The 15,680-nt window shown below is 34.9% G+C and overlaps 1 protein-coding gene and 1 pseudogene across 2 annotated transcripts in view; one reads left to right on the top strand and one right to left on the bottom strand.

Annotated features, from left to right (window-relative positions):
- The window catches only part of LOC145691704 (glucose dehydrogenase [FAD, quinone] pseudogene), a 158,785-nt pseudogene extending 144,410 nt beyond the window's left edge, over positions 1 to 14,375 (bottom strand). Inside the window, exon 1 of the transcript XR_014132501.1 lies at positions 14,247 to 14,375. The product of XR_014132501.1 is annotated as a glucose dehydrogenase [FAD, quinone] pseudogene, transcript variant X2 (transcript). The remainder of the gene's footprint in view (positions 1 to 14,246) is intronic.
- Positions 1 to 15,680, top strand: part of LOC145691705 (uncharacterized) — a 51,153-nt gene that overhangs the window by 34,166 nt on the left and 1,307 nt on the right. The window contains exons 4-6 of the mRNA XM_081767045.1: positions 606 to 641; positions 7,840 to 7,963; positions 15,362 to 15,426. Coding sequence (XP_081623171.1) covers positions 606 to 641; positions 7,840 to 7,963; positions 15,362 to 15,426 — 225 coding nt within the window. The remainder of the gene's footprint in view (positions 1 to 605; positions 642 to 7,839; positions 7,964 to 15,361; positions 15,427 to 15,680) is intronic.

Genomic DNA, 15,680 nt, shown 5'->3' with positions numbered 1-15,680 from the left:
TCAGTAGGTCAACGCCTCATATAGCCTCGTTGCTGAACGGGACGTTAAACTTCAAATCAATAAAATACAGTTCTGTTCACAGAGCTTTTTAAATGTTCCGCTGGCGGAAAATAGTATCTAATGAAGTCATATTTTATATGCACTCATTTGTTTTAGTCGTCGTACAGCAGTTGTAATGGTTTTATACTTGTAATCCTACGCTCCCGGTGGGAGCTCACGCGTGGTTCGAATTCCACGTTAATCAGTAGGTCCCGTCTCATATAGCATCGCTGATGAAAGTGACGTTAAACTCAAAATCAACTCATTGTAATCCTACACTTGTAAACATGAAATACAGCTATTTTTCTTGTTATTCAATCCTGAATCCTGCAGAATATTATGATAGGTTAACTCCTTTACTTAAGTATACTTCTAAACTTTGGAAAATATTTTTTTAACGACTTAGTTGCTAACTACCAACGTCTTGTCGATAAAAACTATTTCTCCCTTTTTTGTGAGTACTATTTATGTGGTAATATGTGCAATTCTGAATCCTTCTAGTATAACCTAGTAAATCTTCCTCTCTCTTCTTTCGTTCTTTAATGCGGTATTTTGATTCTTTTTAGTGTTATTTGGCGTGCAGACTTGAGAAACGAGGAATGGTAAGTTTCCCGTCATTATTTTAAAAGAGATAATGTAATGTAACTTAGAATAATGTTTCTAAAAAAAATGTTATCTTGGTGTAATGAGAGTGAGAATATAGTATTTTATATGAAACGATTTTAAACTGTCATTATCATTATCATCATCATCGTATGTATGTTGTCATTATTGGCAAGTTACATGTTCCAGCTGAGATACTTCCATGCATCAAGGTCTTCAGCTAACTTCTTCAAAATTTATCTAAAGCCAAACTCATTAACTTTCACTTACAGTTAGCCTCTTTCACCCCACTTTCTTTTTCTTGCCACCATGCATTCTATAGCACGTATCTTATACTGTTCCTTCTCAACCAATGATTCTCATCTTTTCAATTGCATCTAAAATTCTTCTTGTATCCTCTACAATAACACCTTTTCATTAGTTTCTAGTTTGACCCAGATAATTCTCTATTCTTCTCCGCATCCACACTTTGAAGACATCCAGCCTTTCTTCATTCCATTTGCATAATATCAATGTTCCTGTCCCATATAGTAGTACAGTAAGGGACACTTCTGGATGGTACATTTTTGCCGTAAATTTCCATATGGGTGTACCCTCCAGAAGTGTCCCTTACTGTACAATACCCAAACGGAAGATTTTATAAGTGATTTTAAAGTGTTTCAATGTTATTCTCTGGTGCACTGAGTAATAATGATAATAAGTGTCATTGTGGGTAAAAGGTTAAGCTTCAAACTTGATAGCCAGCTATTTGCATTATTACTGCTCACTAAATTCATTATAGTTTACCCATTCCTTCTGCCTGCCTTCTTCAACAGCACCAAGATACAGTAATGAGGTTTCCATTTTCGTCACACTGCCACACTGGCAGGAGAAGTATTCCTTAGTTGCAACATGCTTGGCCAAGAACAAACCGTATAGCAGAACCCTGATTGCTTTCCAATAAACCGTTTTTAATTTTAAAAACATGTAGTAGTAGAGACACCTTATGTTAGGAATACATGTCATTTGAATAGGAAAAAAATATGAATTAGTTGCGAACTTACATAGTATGTAACTAATTACAGGCAAGCTTCGTTTAACCACAGCAAACTTCCAAACTAGAGTCGCCATCTTTCTAAAGCAATATGTCTGGACGCTTCATGCTTTTTACTACCTTTCCAAAGCAAAATGTCCGGACGCTTCATGCTTTTTACTACCTTTCCAAAGCAAAATGTCGGGACGCTTCATGCTTTTTGCCACCTTTCCAAAGCAAAATACAGGGATGCTTTATGCGGCTATTCAATGGGGGGAGGATATACCAGCGTTCTTTTTTCCGTAATAATGTAATTTAGGTTTTTCTATAGTGAAGTGAAAGTCATTATGTCTAACTGATAAAAGGAAAGTGAAACAATTTAAATCACATATGGTCTATATAATAAAAATATGATCAATTTGAATGTTAATGTATAGTTTCATATGTTAAGTACCTTAAATACCTGCAAAATAAAGCAATAGAAATAGTTAACTATCCCAATACTTTAACATATTTTGTTAGGAACAGAACCATTTGTTGAGATTGGTTCAACTGTTGCCACTGTTCTTTCTTCTTATATTTAAATGCATATTGCTTGTTACTTGTTGCTGCCCAGGGTAGATTAACCTATCTGGAGGCAGACCGGTAGCCAGTCCAAAAATGTACGGGGGGGGGCGGCTGAAGTTAGGGGGAGGGCGATCCAACCATATTACAGTTCATCACCACGTTATAGTTTATTTGCAATACTACCGAGAAAATTTTAGGGGGGCCCGCCCCTCTAGACCCCTCTTGGATACGGACCTGTCTGGAGGCCGAGGCTAGAAAAATATGTGGCCTCTACTGACTTCACCTAATACATTTCTGTGAAAGTACACTAGAAAAGTTACGGAAATATGTTTCATATTTTTGGTCATATTTTATTTTATAATGATGATTGGATCTTCATGATTCTTTTTAGATAGACAGTTGAGATTTTGATCAGTGCAGGCCCGTCCACCTGGAGGCCCGGAGCTATAGACCCCCTAAGCCCCCTTAATGCGACTCTGTTGCTGCCTTAGAAGTCTATCTTCACCAATTACAAATTGAGCTTAGATTTTCCGTTGCCAGGCACATTGTTACCTCCCTGTCTCTGTTGAGAGGTTATTCCCCTTGCTTAGAAAGCTCTGTACAATAATGAATAAACTCAAGTTTCGATAATAACAATAATAATACTTGCCAACTTCATCAAAAAATATGGAAGTCGGGATATTTTCAAGTCCCGACAGACTCTCGTCGGGATGAGGGACATTTTATCCAAAATTAGAACAGATGGCAATCCTATTTCAAACTATAGCCATTCATTAGGCGCATTCAGTACTAAAACCGGAAGTAGTAGGTCTATAACTTCCGATTGCAATCGAGGAATAAGGTCAGAGTTGGAATCTGCTCCTCGGATGCTTAATTCATATCGGAATCAGTTTTACAGTGTTGAAGCATGTTGAGGCAGAATAGTTGCTCAAGACTAGGTAAGCTAATATCTTCTGTGATATATGACATCCTTGTCGCTATCTTATTAGTAAGTTGTTTCTTCGAGGGCAATGACTATAATTAATATTGATGTATATTCTATGATTTGAAAGCTATTTTATTGATTCGTTAGGATTAGGATTAGCAATTAGATGTCTGGGCTTTCAACAGATACCATCATGTTATCCCATGGCGGTCACACTACCCGAGGAATGAACATTTCTTTTTTGACCAAAGGATGTAATTTAAAGTAGGGGCGTCATTTAGGGGGACAGGGAGGAGCATTTGCCCCCCTGAGTTTGAGATGTATATAGATTTTATCAATAGAATAGTAGTAAATCAGTGAAAAACGCGAAATTTTACTTATATCAAGGGGTCTTGCCTCCCCAAGCAAAATCTGAAATGACGCTCCTGATTTAAAGACACCATTGTGTAGAACTAGTATTCAATATACCACATATCAAAAATCTCAGAAATACATTTCTTCGTTACGGAGGTAAAACGTTCCAAACAATGAAAAAATGATCTGCTTACGTCACAGCAACACAGACAAGGAAATGAAATCTCTGAGTTTTACGTCCCACGGTTATGCCGGTTAGGCTAAAGGAGACGGTGATAATGAGTAATGAATGAAATGGTGGAATGAAGAAAGTGGGAGGAAACGGGAGAACCCCGAGAAAACCCACGCACACGGTGTTTGTCCACCACAAAGTTCACTTGGCGGAGGCTGGGATCGAACCCGGCAACACAGACAAGGGTTTTGGCGTGACGTCACAGGTCCGTATCGCTCTGTGAGTCACATTGGAAGCTTCAGGGAATCTTTTCATATTATAGTATCTTACTGCAAACTACAAAGAAATTTAGTAGAATAGTGAAAGGAAAAATGGCAAAATAAATAATACACTTACTGTATATGAACGTAACGTATTAATAAGACCTATTTTCTTACGTTAGCTTGAAATAAATTAATGGTCATTTGTAATGTTCTATCATTACAAATATTTTAGATACTTGTACACTTAAGCAAGATTACTTTACTGTTGTATTACCCCAAACACATTGGAGACTAAGCACTATATCAGTTCAAATTAAGTCATGCGCAGATTGAGAATATCTAGGCCACCATATTATAGCTCTTCTTTATTTTTGATTGGCTTTCTTGGCTTTCATGATTTTATTTTTGATTTAACTTATTTAGGAGCCAGACTCCTATTTCCAATCGCCTTGACTACCTGGCGTCCAGGATTTCTCGAGCCTGAACAAGAGGAATATTGACAGAAATTCATTATATGTTACTTACGTTGTTACTTTGAAACTTCAGATTTTTCTTTCCAATAAGCTCACATAAAATATTGTTCTAAGTATACAAACATAAGTTTATTTATATTCTTTCTCCCCTTCAGCCAGGCCCATATCCACGGGAGGCAGCTCCCCTAAATTTTTACTGCCCCCTTAAATTTGCAAGGTAGGCTTGCAAATAAACTATAACATGGTGATGAACTATAATATGGTTGCATTAACCCCCTAACTTCTACCGGCCCCCCTACATTTTTAGAGTGGCTACAAGCCTACCTTCAGCTCTGAGGTTATTACTGTTTAGTATAAATATAGTGGTACATTTGCAAAATATTATATCGTGAAAGTATTGCGTTTTGTGTTCTGAGGTCCATAAGTAAATAATAATAATAATAATAATAATAATAATAATAATAATAATAATAATAATAATAATAATAATAATAATAATAATAATAATAATAAATAAAAGCAAACGTTTGAAGAGTTCAGCCTTTGTTAAGTTTCGTCCAGTAGATTGATTTCTCGTATATTGTTTCACTCATTGGAACAGAATATTGTGTTCATTACTCGTCATGATATATTACAAACATTCATTATCAAAGGACACAATGAATCAATAGTGGAGAGCTCACTTCTAATGTGAGTGGTACCTGGTTCGAACTCAAGCCATATGAATTTGTGGTGGACAACATCGAGTCCGTGTGTTTTCTTGTGATTCAGACGTTTCCTCCCACATGACCATTCCACAGATTCTTTTATAATCATTCACTCTTATTAATCATCCGTCCCTCTTTGCCTACAGGACATATTCGTGGAACATAAAAGTAGAAACTTCATTTTATTTTATTCAGTAATAAGCCACTATAACTAGTTTTGTTATCATTACTGTGAGACCACATCTGTTTATTTGTTGGTTTAAATGCTAATTCATATGTTCTAAACACTTCGGCTAATTTGTAAATGTTCACATGGACTAATATAAACAATTTACGAGTATGTTCCATGGGCTAAAGAAAACGACAGTAAGCGCGAACATATTATGATGAAATAATATTGTTAATGTGTAAAGTAATTCGATAATAGCACTTTTAAATTATCAGAATGCTCATAAACGTAATTATAATCATAAGTTTGTGCGTCCTTGTGTTGAACTCAATAAAAAAATTTAGATTATTTTTATTTGGAGAAATGTTTTTTCATGTTTCTTGGGTATCCTTCTGAGGGCATAACTATCGAATCCACGATGCATTTGCATATAAGAAATTATCACTCTACTGTCAAATAACTATGCTTTTATATTGTTGATTTTTTTCTTAAGAATGAATAAAATTCACTTCGTAAGGTCGGTGGGTGACCGAAACATGAGAATATTAATTAGTTTCTTACCTCAGGCTGCAAACAATGTCAATAATGTAGCAAAATAGTACGCTTTACCTTTGTTCTAAGATATTTAAGTATATTCAAATAATTGGTAATAAATAAATAAATAGCTTGTTTTTTAAATAAACCTTAAATTCTGTTACTTTTCTTACTCTTTGTGTTATTAACAACGACGTACACATTTGAAAAACATGCATCGCATCTCTCGCTAAGCGTTTCCCTAGTGAGCGGGGCAGACCTTTTCCCCTGTATCGACTTGTGACGTACAAACATGGTGGTCGCTGTTTTAAGCGCACGAGTAGCAGACCAAAATTCAATCATCCCGGAATTTCATGGTGTGAGTAAGGTATCATCCCGGAATTTCATGGTGTGAGTAAGGAAAGTCCAGGAAAACCTCACTCAGAATGACTGGTCTGTAAAAGTGCTTTTAACACTTTTATGCGCGAGAGTCCCTACCGAGACCGCTTACAAGGGACCATTCTTTTCTTTTAGACAATTCGATTCCTGAAAATGCCTGCTATCACCGGATGCAGCACCCAAAGAAACCGAGAAAAACAAGTTTTTAGCGGCAGACCTTAAACAGGGCCGGAGATAAAGGGGTCCAAAGTTCGAATACATAATACATAAAGTGCATATAAACATCATGTAATTTTGGAACGAGTGGAGGAGTTGAGATCAAATTTGAGGTGTGAGTATCGAGTGTGAAGCTCTTCGAAATAGGTATATTGCGCATCATATCGGCCATCTTAAAAGTCACCATATTGGAGTAACCGAAAATAAAGAAATGGAAAGGAAATCATGTGGCATATCAATTTAGGCTAGCTTGTTCCCAGCAATTCAAATATGAAGTTAATTTCTACCAACCCTTATGTGTTGAGTAGTTACGGATGCTGGAAAGCTCAATACTGGTGAAAACTGTGATGAGCCTGATTGTTTATCTTTATCGTTCTTCCGATGTGCTCACTGTTGTTTCCACTTTTGTATTAACCACACAATTATTCTTAAGGTACACAACAGATGCAATTAAACGTGCATAAATTCTGTTGTCAACCCAAGATTTGTCCTACTTACATCTGAACTTTTGACACCTTAAGGTTTTATATCGGTTGCTCCCATGCATCTTTCAAGATTACCTTAACAACACAATATTTTCTCATCAACTATAATAATTGTAGAACTGTTCTCAAACACTATTTTGATCTTATTCTTGATTTACGCTGAATCGACTGAAATGAAAGAAGACACTACCATTAATTTCGCCTGCTCAAAATTTCCAGGATCCGTAACTACTCAACGCATAAGAGTTGGTAAAAAGTAACTTCATATTTGAATTGCTGGGAACAAGCTAGCCTAAATTGATATGCCACATGATTTCCTTTCCATTTCTTTATTTTCGGTAACTCCAATATGGCGACTTTTAAGATGGCCGATATGATGCGCAATATACTTATTCCGAAGAGCTTCATACCTTCAAATTTGTTATCAATTTGATATTCAATACTCACACCTCAAATTATATATCAATTCCTCCACTCGTTCCAAAATTACATGATGTTTATATGCACTTTCTGTATTATGTATTCGAACTTTGGATCCCTTTATCTCCGGTCCTCTTTAAGGTCTGCCGCGAAAAACTTTTTTTTTTTTTGTTTCTTTTGGTGCTGCATCCGATGATAGCAATCATTTTCAGAAATCGGATTGTAAAAAAAAAAAAAAAAAAAAAAAAGAATGGTCCCTTGTCAGACTAATGGTGAAAGTGTTAGCGACTATGCTATGCGGAGCTATTTGTTTCATTCGTGTTAACATTTAAGATGAATCTTCAGCGTTATTCGATAGCATGCTTCATTTCTGCTTGTAATTTGTTTCTGTTTAGCCTGTACCCTATCGTTGTCTATTAAGTTCATTTCTATTTTCATTTGTGTATAGGGGTCTATGTATGTGTGTGTGTCTGTCTTCCTTTATATTTTTGCTTTTACACTTCTTACTTGTGTTTTATACAGAAGGATTCAAGTGGGAGGATTAAGAGCTTGAACTCAATTCAACAGACTACGGACGAAGTGTTGGTCAAGAGGGCCTTTCTCCAGCCACAATTACAACAGATAGAACAATGTGTTTACATTGCAGGTAATTGTTTCGTTTACTTAATTCGCTAAATCACACTTACCAGCCTACGCTTTGAAAAAATGAATAAGCTAAGAATTGACTTACCATGTATTCTCTTACATTTTGTCAGAAGACACAGCTGGTAACATTTTGTAAATGTTGTAATTTTCTGACGTTATGAGAGAAGATAAGTTTTTCAACCGTTAGACTGAGAACAGAAGGAGGAATAATATTACATTATCATTAGGTTTCACGTTGAGTTGATCTTTACCACATGTACAGGGTGTATCAAAAAGAACTTTACAAGATTGAAAACACATATTGATTTATTTTACAAACATGGTTTTGGTGTCATTTTGTAGCAAAGTGCATCACGTTTCTTTACTTTATTACCTAAAGTGGTTCAATGTGGATTCCTTTGGTGATGCGGTACAGTTCTCATCTGAAGTCGATTTGTTGTCAACCCTTCCTAGCAATTCTAAAAGAGTCTTTTAATTCTTGCACCATTTGTAATTTGTATGGTTTGAGATGCAACCGTTTTCTCAACACACGCCAAACTGCACTCCGGGTTGATTTTGTGGGACTGTTCACAAAGCTTTAGTCTCACTTGCTCTACAACGTCTTAAGACGTACGAGGACGACCAGAAGATACATTATGTCTTACTGAACATCCAGTTTCAATAGAACACTTATGCAACTGATTAATCGTAGGCCTATTGGGAGGATCTTGACCATATTTTGTACTAAATGACGTTGCACAGTTGTCGCAGCCTTGGATTCTTCAAACCAAAACACACAGCTAGCACGCTCGGGACCAGTAAAAGCAACCATCATTGCTCCAACTGCCGCTAGCGCTTGTGATAGCTTGTTTCTGAACTAGTGTACTACGTGAGTCAAAACTTGATGTATTTTGCTACAAAATGACACCAAATCCATGTCTGTGAGATAAATGAATCAATCAATATGATTTTTCAAAGGTGCAAAGTCCATTTTGATTTTATTTTCTTAATATTTGAAATCTGAAGTTTACGGAATTCTGGATTATGTGGAAATCCTGGATTTTGGATCATAGGCTCAACACTTCAACGACTGATCTTACTGGCCACACAGTCTGGAGAATTCAAGAAAGCATGCTGGAATGTAGGCTGTGGAGGAAATTTTCTTAAAGAATGGTACTGTACATATGAGACCAATTTAGAGATATTAATTAGTCCCCTCCCCACTCTGTTCTACATTTCACACTTATCTCATACTATCCGGAAGAATTGTCTGTTGCAGGATTCGAATCCCGCTCAGGGTATGAGTGCTATACGTTGTCCTTTCACAATTCATTACATTATCATTAGTAGGACTTATATCTCTTCTTCTTCTTTAGCCTAATGAGTACAACATTGGTATATTAGCCTAAAGAGTAACTAAATAAAGAGAGAAAGAGGTAAAAAAGGAAAGAAAAACCAAGAAAGGAAGGAGGGGAAAGAGAACAGGACAAATACAAAGAGAGAGAGAGATGAAAGTAACAAAGAAAGAAATATAGAGAAAATAGAAAAGTTCGTTACAGAGAGAAGGAAAAAGAAAGAGCAAAAGAAAAATTAGAGAGAAGAGTATTAGAGAAGAAAGAAACAAGGTGAAAAAGAGAAAGGATAGAGACAAACAGAAATACGAGAGAATCAAGAAATAAGAACACAAGACAGAGAGAACGTACTATGAGATAGAGAAAATAGGAGATTTCGTGAAAGAAAGAAAGAAAAGGAGGAAGAGGAAAACGAGAATTAGACGTAAAGGAAGAAGAGAAAGAGAGAATAGGAACAAAGAAAATGAAAGGAAAAGGGGAAAAAAGAACGATAGAAGGCACATAGAAAGTAAGACACGACACAGAACATTGGAGAAATGCTACAGACAGGAGAAAGGAGGAAGGGAAGAATGAGAAAAAAGAGACGAACAAAGAGAGAAAGGAGAGGGGCAATGCATATGAAAATTACAAGCAGAGAAAGGGAGGAAGAGAGAAAAAGAGAAGAGTAGAAAGAAATAAAGACTGAATAAGTAAAGAAAGTGATAAAAAGCGAGGTTGCTAGAGAGAAGATGAAAACAGAAAGGAAAAAGTGAAAGAAAGGAAAATAAGGACAGACAGAAAAAGAAAAGATAAAAGAAAGATATAAATAGAAACAAAGAAGAAAACGGTTAGATAGGGGATGTCGTTAGGAAGAGAAGGAAGAAAAGGAAAACGAAGAAATGAAAGAGCAAGGAGAGATATAGACAGGTAGATAGAAAAGAGGAGAAAATGTAAATAAAGAAAACTGAGAGGGTAATGTGGAGAAGATATAAGTTAGAGAAAGAAGGAAAAGAAGTAAAGGAGAAAAGACGCTCAAAAAGAGAAAGATAGTTCTCTCTCTATTCTTCTCTTTCATTTCTACTGCTTCTCCTCTCAAATACATAAATAAATAATGAAGGATATTATCTTTATTTGAATTACTTTAACCTAATTTGTGATTTTTTCTAATCACGTAGCAGCTACTTTCTTCAAAGTATACCAACGAAACTTTAATTAGAATAAACTTACGCTAATTTGCAGTGGAGTTGTGATAAGTGTAATAACATGGAACATCCGCAAAGTATTGCATGCAATTTTGCAGGTAGATGCTATAGACATAAAATAAAGTGATTCGTATTTTTTCATTTCTACGGAAAAACGGCTTGATGGGACCTAAGATGCCTTCCGAAGTATTTTCAAGTCCACTTAATGATGGAAGTTTCTTAGTTACCAACAAGACTATAAATGAAGCATGAAATAGGTACACCACATAAGAAAAGAAAAACATATATGTGTTGTGAAGGCCTAAAAAAAATATAACGAAAATTTTGGGTAAAAAACAGTTTTTTACCGTTTTTCCCGAGTTTGGAAAAAAAATTGGGAAAAATTGAAATTTTCGAATATTTTACTACATTATGATTTTGAAATGAAAACTATTCTATATTTATTAGTTTACAATTAAGATCATTGAGTAATGTTTCTTGTATTAGAATAGGGAAAATTTGTGGCACCAAATATATGTGCACCACTCCTTTAAAGTTAGCACAGTGATAGAATGGAGTTATGGCTACAAAATACACCAAAATATAATCCTAGTTACATTACTTAATATAGACGCATTTAAGTATCTTAAGCAATCTTATGAAGTTCCCGCTTTATGGCAGGGAAGTGTTAAAATAACGGGGTCAGAATCATCTTAGTTAATACCAGTATGTCAAAATCAAACATATATATATATATATATATATATATATATATATATATATATATATATATATATATATATATATATATATATATATATATATATATATATTATGGAGATGCGTATCGTCCTTATACTGTGTAAGATTTCTGGAAATTTTGAATCCATTAGAAAAAATCTTTTCTTCGGAAATATTAGCTAAAAGAAAAGAAAGAAAAAAGGGAAAATATAATTTAAAACCTATTTCTTCGCCTGATGCTGATCTTATTTGCTATAACGTGTCTGCAGCATATATACACAATGTATTTCAGTAGCAGGAAAAAATACTTAAAACAACAGGTTTTAATTTTGGTTTTTAGTTTTTTTGATTTCTCGTAAAAATGCCTCTTTATTATTTGTATATTTTTCGAACAACTCAAAAAGAGAGATGATCTTATATACAAACACATACACCGCACAAGTGCGTAAATTTGAGTAGCGAGAAATATATTAAAGAATATAACATGTGAAACTTCCCTTCATTATTGTTAAAGACTAGTAGAATATAATATATTATGTTCTTCGCACGGGGAAAATACGTTCCAGTTTGGACATAAAAGGCACCAAACTCTCATCAATGAACTGTCCTTAAAAATTATGAATTCGACACTGATATCGGTCATTTTTAATTAGGTCTACTTTTACATGTCACTCTCCCTCTTTAGGAGTACTAATGAGGGCTGAATTTGGATTTAAACGGCATCGAAAGTATCACTGTTCATCTCAGCGACCTCGAAAACTATTTTTCGACAGTAAAGTATCTACCCCTTCTCCTTCCCCCAAGTTGAGGCGCTGAATTTGGATATAAATGGCATCGGAAATGTTACTGTTCATCTCAGCGATCCCAAAAACTATTGATTTAATACTAATACCGGTCATTTTCAATATATATTCCCCCTTCCTTCCTCCAAGTTGCATCTTCAACGTGAAGTGATAAAAAAAAATCCGGCCCGATCCTAATCTATGTTGGAAATTTTATCGACATCGGTCTGGTGGTTCAAGGGTTGTTAAGTTGCAAGTATAGTCACTTTCATTTTTTTATATATAGATAATTTGTCGCACAAAAAAAGGAGAGTTTGTTTACATTCAGAATTTTGTACATAAAATTTATAAAAAGTATATAGCCTATTAGAATATTAAATAATAGTAATTATATGTTTTGGTGAACGAGTATTAATGAAATTTGAATACTGTTTTCTCTTTTAAGTAGTTTGGTTAAAATTAACAAAATTTCACCAGATCAAAGAGCACATTAAGAACTCAGTTTGATTCAAGAGCCCTATTCGTTGGAACAGAAGCGCTTCATGATGGTATATGTGTATGCAACTGTAGAAGTTCTGTAATTAATATACAACCAAGATAAACGACTAAAAAAGCACATAAAGGAAATGAGTGCAAACTATTAATTTTCAGGAATAATTACAACAGTTTTATTTTCGAATGCTCCTTTTTTTTTTTTTTTAATATTCGCAATATTGAAATTTTTCAACTTACATTTTTTACGCGTTCGAAAGAAAACGTTTCCATTACTACTAAAATTAACCTAATACAAAGATTTTTGTTATTTTCTCAATTTTTCCGGAAAGAAACCGCAAAAAAAGGTTTTTTTACCAACAGGTTCAAAATTTCCGGAAATTTTACAACACTAGTCTGGACTCATTTCAGTAAAATATCTACTACTAGGACCTCCAGAAATTATATATATTTCTTAAGACACACTGTCCTCTCAATTTAATTTATGAAACATGGAATGCGTCCACCATACAATTTCTAAAAGAACTGAACATAAAGTGTTATTGCTGCCAAGCCCATATTTCAATACCAACTGGGACCCCTATAAGTAATAAAAATGATTATCAGAGTTTTAAATTCTCGGAGAATCGGTGATTTTATATTTCGTCTTTTAGGATCAATTTTATATTTTTAGCGGGGGTTACGACGATGTCATTATACTATGCAGATTTTTCTTTCTTTCTTTTTTTTTAAATAAAAACAACCTGCATGCATATTTTCTTATCCAATCCCTCTAGACAGGACACTGTAAATTGAGTAGGTTTTGAAGAAACTGTAACAATCAGCTTAGAGGCATTTTACTGACTGACCTATACCATGTCAAGATTTTAGAAAAGACCAATGTGTTTACAGGCGCGCACCCAGAAATTTTTGTTAGGAGGGGTACAAGTTTTGGGGAGATTCAATGCTACAACCCACTACGTCTATAGCTATAGTACGTATTGAACGGCTATTATTCTTTACCCGAAAAGACAATAAGTAATTGTAAAATACTTCTACCTATATTTGTAGAAAAAAATTATAGAAGTAAATTGTCTTTATAAGAGAAAGAAAATGAAAAATGAAATATTTAAGTTTTACGTCCCACGGTTATGCCGGTTAGGCTAAAAGAGACGGTGATGATGAAAAATGAATGAAATGGTGGAATGAAGAAAGTGGGAGGAAACGCGAGAACCCCGAGAAAATCCACGAGCACGGTGTTTGTGCGCCACAAAGTCCACACGGCGCGATCTGAGATCGAACCCGGGACCCCAAGCACCGGAGGTGAACGCTGTACCACTGAGCCTCCGCGCCCCCTTTTTATAAGAGAAAGAGTACAGATGAAGTGCAAGATCAAATTTTTATGCTACATCAATCATTTTCCTATTAAACAAGTATAATTTTGTTGATAAAGTGTACAAATGTAAATTAGGAAGATTTCGGGGGGGAGGTAGAGGTTTCGTACCCGGATGCCCTTTCTCTCGTGGGTAAGCCCATACGTGTTTACAGAAATGAAGCAAATGCAACATGTAAGGCGATAGAGTTATCGCATCTGTAGGTATTGTATAAATATGGATGCCTATTCTACACTATTAAATCCTATCTTAGAGGCAGGATAGTCACATTTTGCATTTGAATTTCCCACGCTATATTAATTACAAAATTAAAATAATATATATATATATATATATATATATATATATATATATATATATATATATATATATATATTAAAAGTAAGAATACTATGTGCTACTCACGTTTTCAATATCTCAGTTTATTATCCAGTTGATTTCGATACTGAATGTTTATAAAATAGTTTTTGAAAAGTGGTTCTTGTTGAATATTTTGCTGTCAGAAATACACTGTCTTCATCACGCCTTTGCACCTTCACAATCTACTGAGCAGCAGAACACAGTTAGTCACTAGACCAGTTGGGGAAGGCGACTGTGCTGTTTAATTTATGATGTGTGCGTGGGGTCGAAATGATTACATGAGGGTGTGGTTGAGTGAGGTTAGTCCAATGTGGATACCTTTGCTTACCACTCATTAATGCATTCGGAAACAAACAGCATTACATTTCATTCTGGGAATAATTATGTACCGAAGTAAAAACTCATCACCATCCATTGGTTTGAAAAAAATAATGCAGTAACACATTTTGAACGAACTTAAGAAACAGTTCATTGCTGAATTCTCTATGTCTATGTGAGTGTGTGTCTGTTATTTGGAAATTTTTCAATTTGGAGCCCTCCATTCGATAGAGCATGCGAAGCCATCGAAAAGAAGTGACGAAATTTTTCGCGGCACTCTTACCGTTCCCGAGATATGGGCCAAAAAGTTCCGGTTTCGGGAGATTTAAGGAGCCATATCCCGGGAACTATAAGTCATAGAGAGATCATATTAATGTTGATCAATACCTAAGAGAATTGTGAACATTTTGGTTCCAAATAGTAACCGGTGGTTACTGCTCAACTGGCCACCGTTCTCCAGTTATTGGCCATAAAAGTTCTGATTTCGGGAGATTTAAGGAGCCTTATCTCGGGAACCGTAAGTTATAGAGAGATGATAACTAGCGAAATTTTCAATTTTGAGCCCTCCATTTTGAGGATGTGCCTTCGTAAAACAACATATCGTAGAACGTTTTGACAGAACTTAAACAAAACATGTGGAAAAAATTGAGTACTCAAGGAAATTATAAATGCATAAATATTACAAGAATTGTTTAATCTTTAATGAGTATAATAATAAAGTACATAGAACAATTGGTATAAAGCCTGTAAAAGTTAATAAAAAATATTAATTCTTTTTAAATTCGTTCTGGCAATGCTCTTGGAGCATTCTTAACGGTTTTTTTCTTCTTCTTTTATTTTAGGTAACGAAGATTTCTGTGAAGTTGCTTACAAGTTCTTTGCGTGTGTAAGAAAATTACCTCCTGATGTAAGTACAATGCATTCTAAATTAATTGTGTACATGAAGTACTTTCGTGTAAAGACTGCGAAATAATTATTACAGTCAGACACGTGAATAGGAATTTGTTTCGAAGGAGTCAAATTCAATATGAGGACAAATTAAATTAAAATTTGTAAAATCTCCTCTATAATTAGACTAAATATAATGAAAAGTCGGGATTTCGGGGCTGTCCGTACCCCCCAGGACCTACCTACTGTACGTCTACATTGAATTTGAAATTA

The sequence above is a fragment of the Thermobia domestica genome, chromosome 8, assembly GCF_964235325.1.
Source record: "Thermobia domestica chromosome 8, izTheDome1.hap1.1, whole genome shotgun sequence".
NCBI lineage: Eukaryota > Metazoa > Arthropoda > Insecta > Zygentoma > Lepismatidae > Thermobia > Thermobia domestica.
Note: the sequence above shows the minus strand (reverse complement) of the source record. Positions and strands in the feature narration are given on the sequence as shown.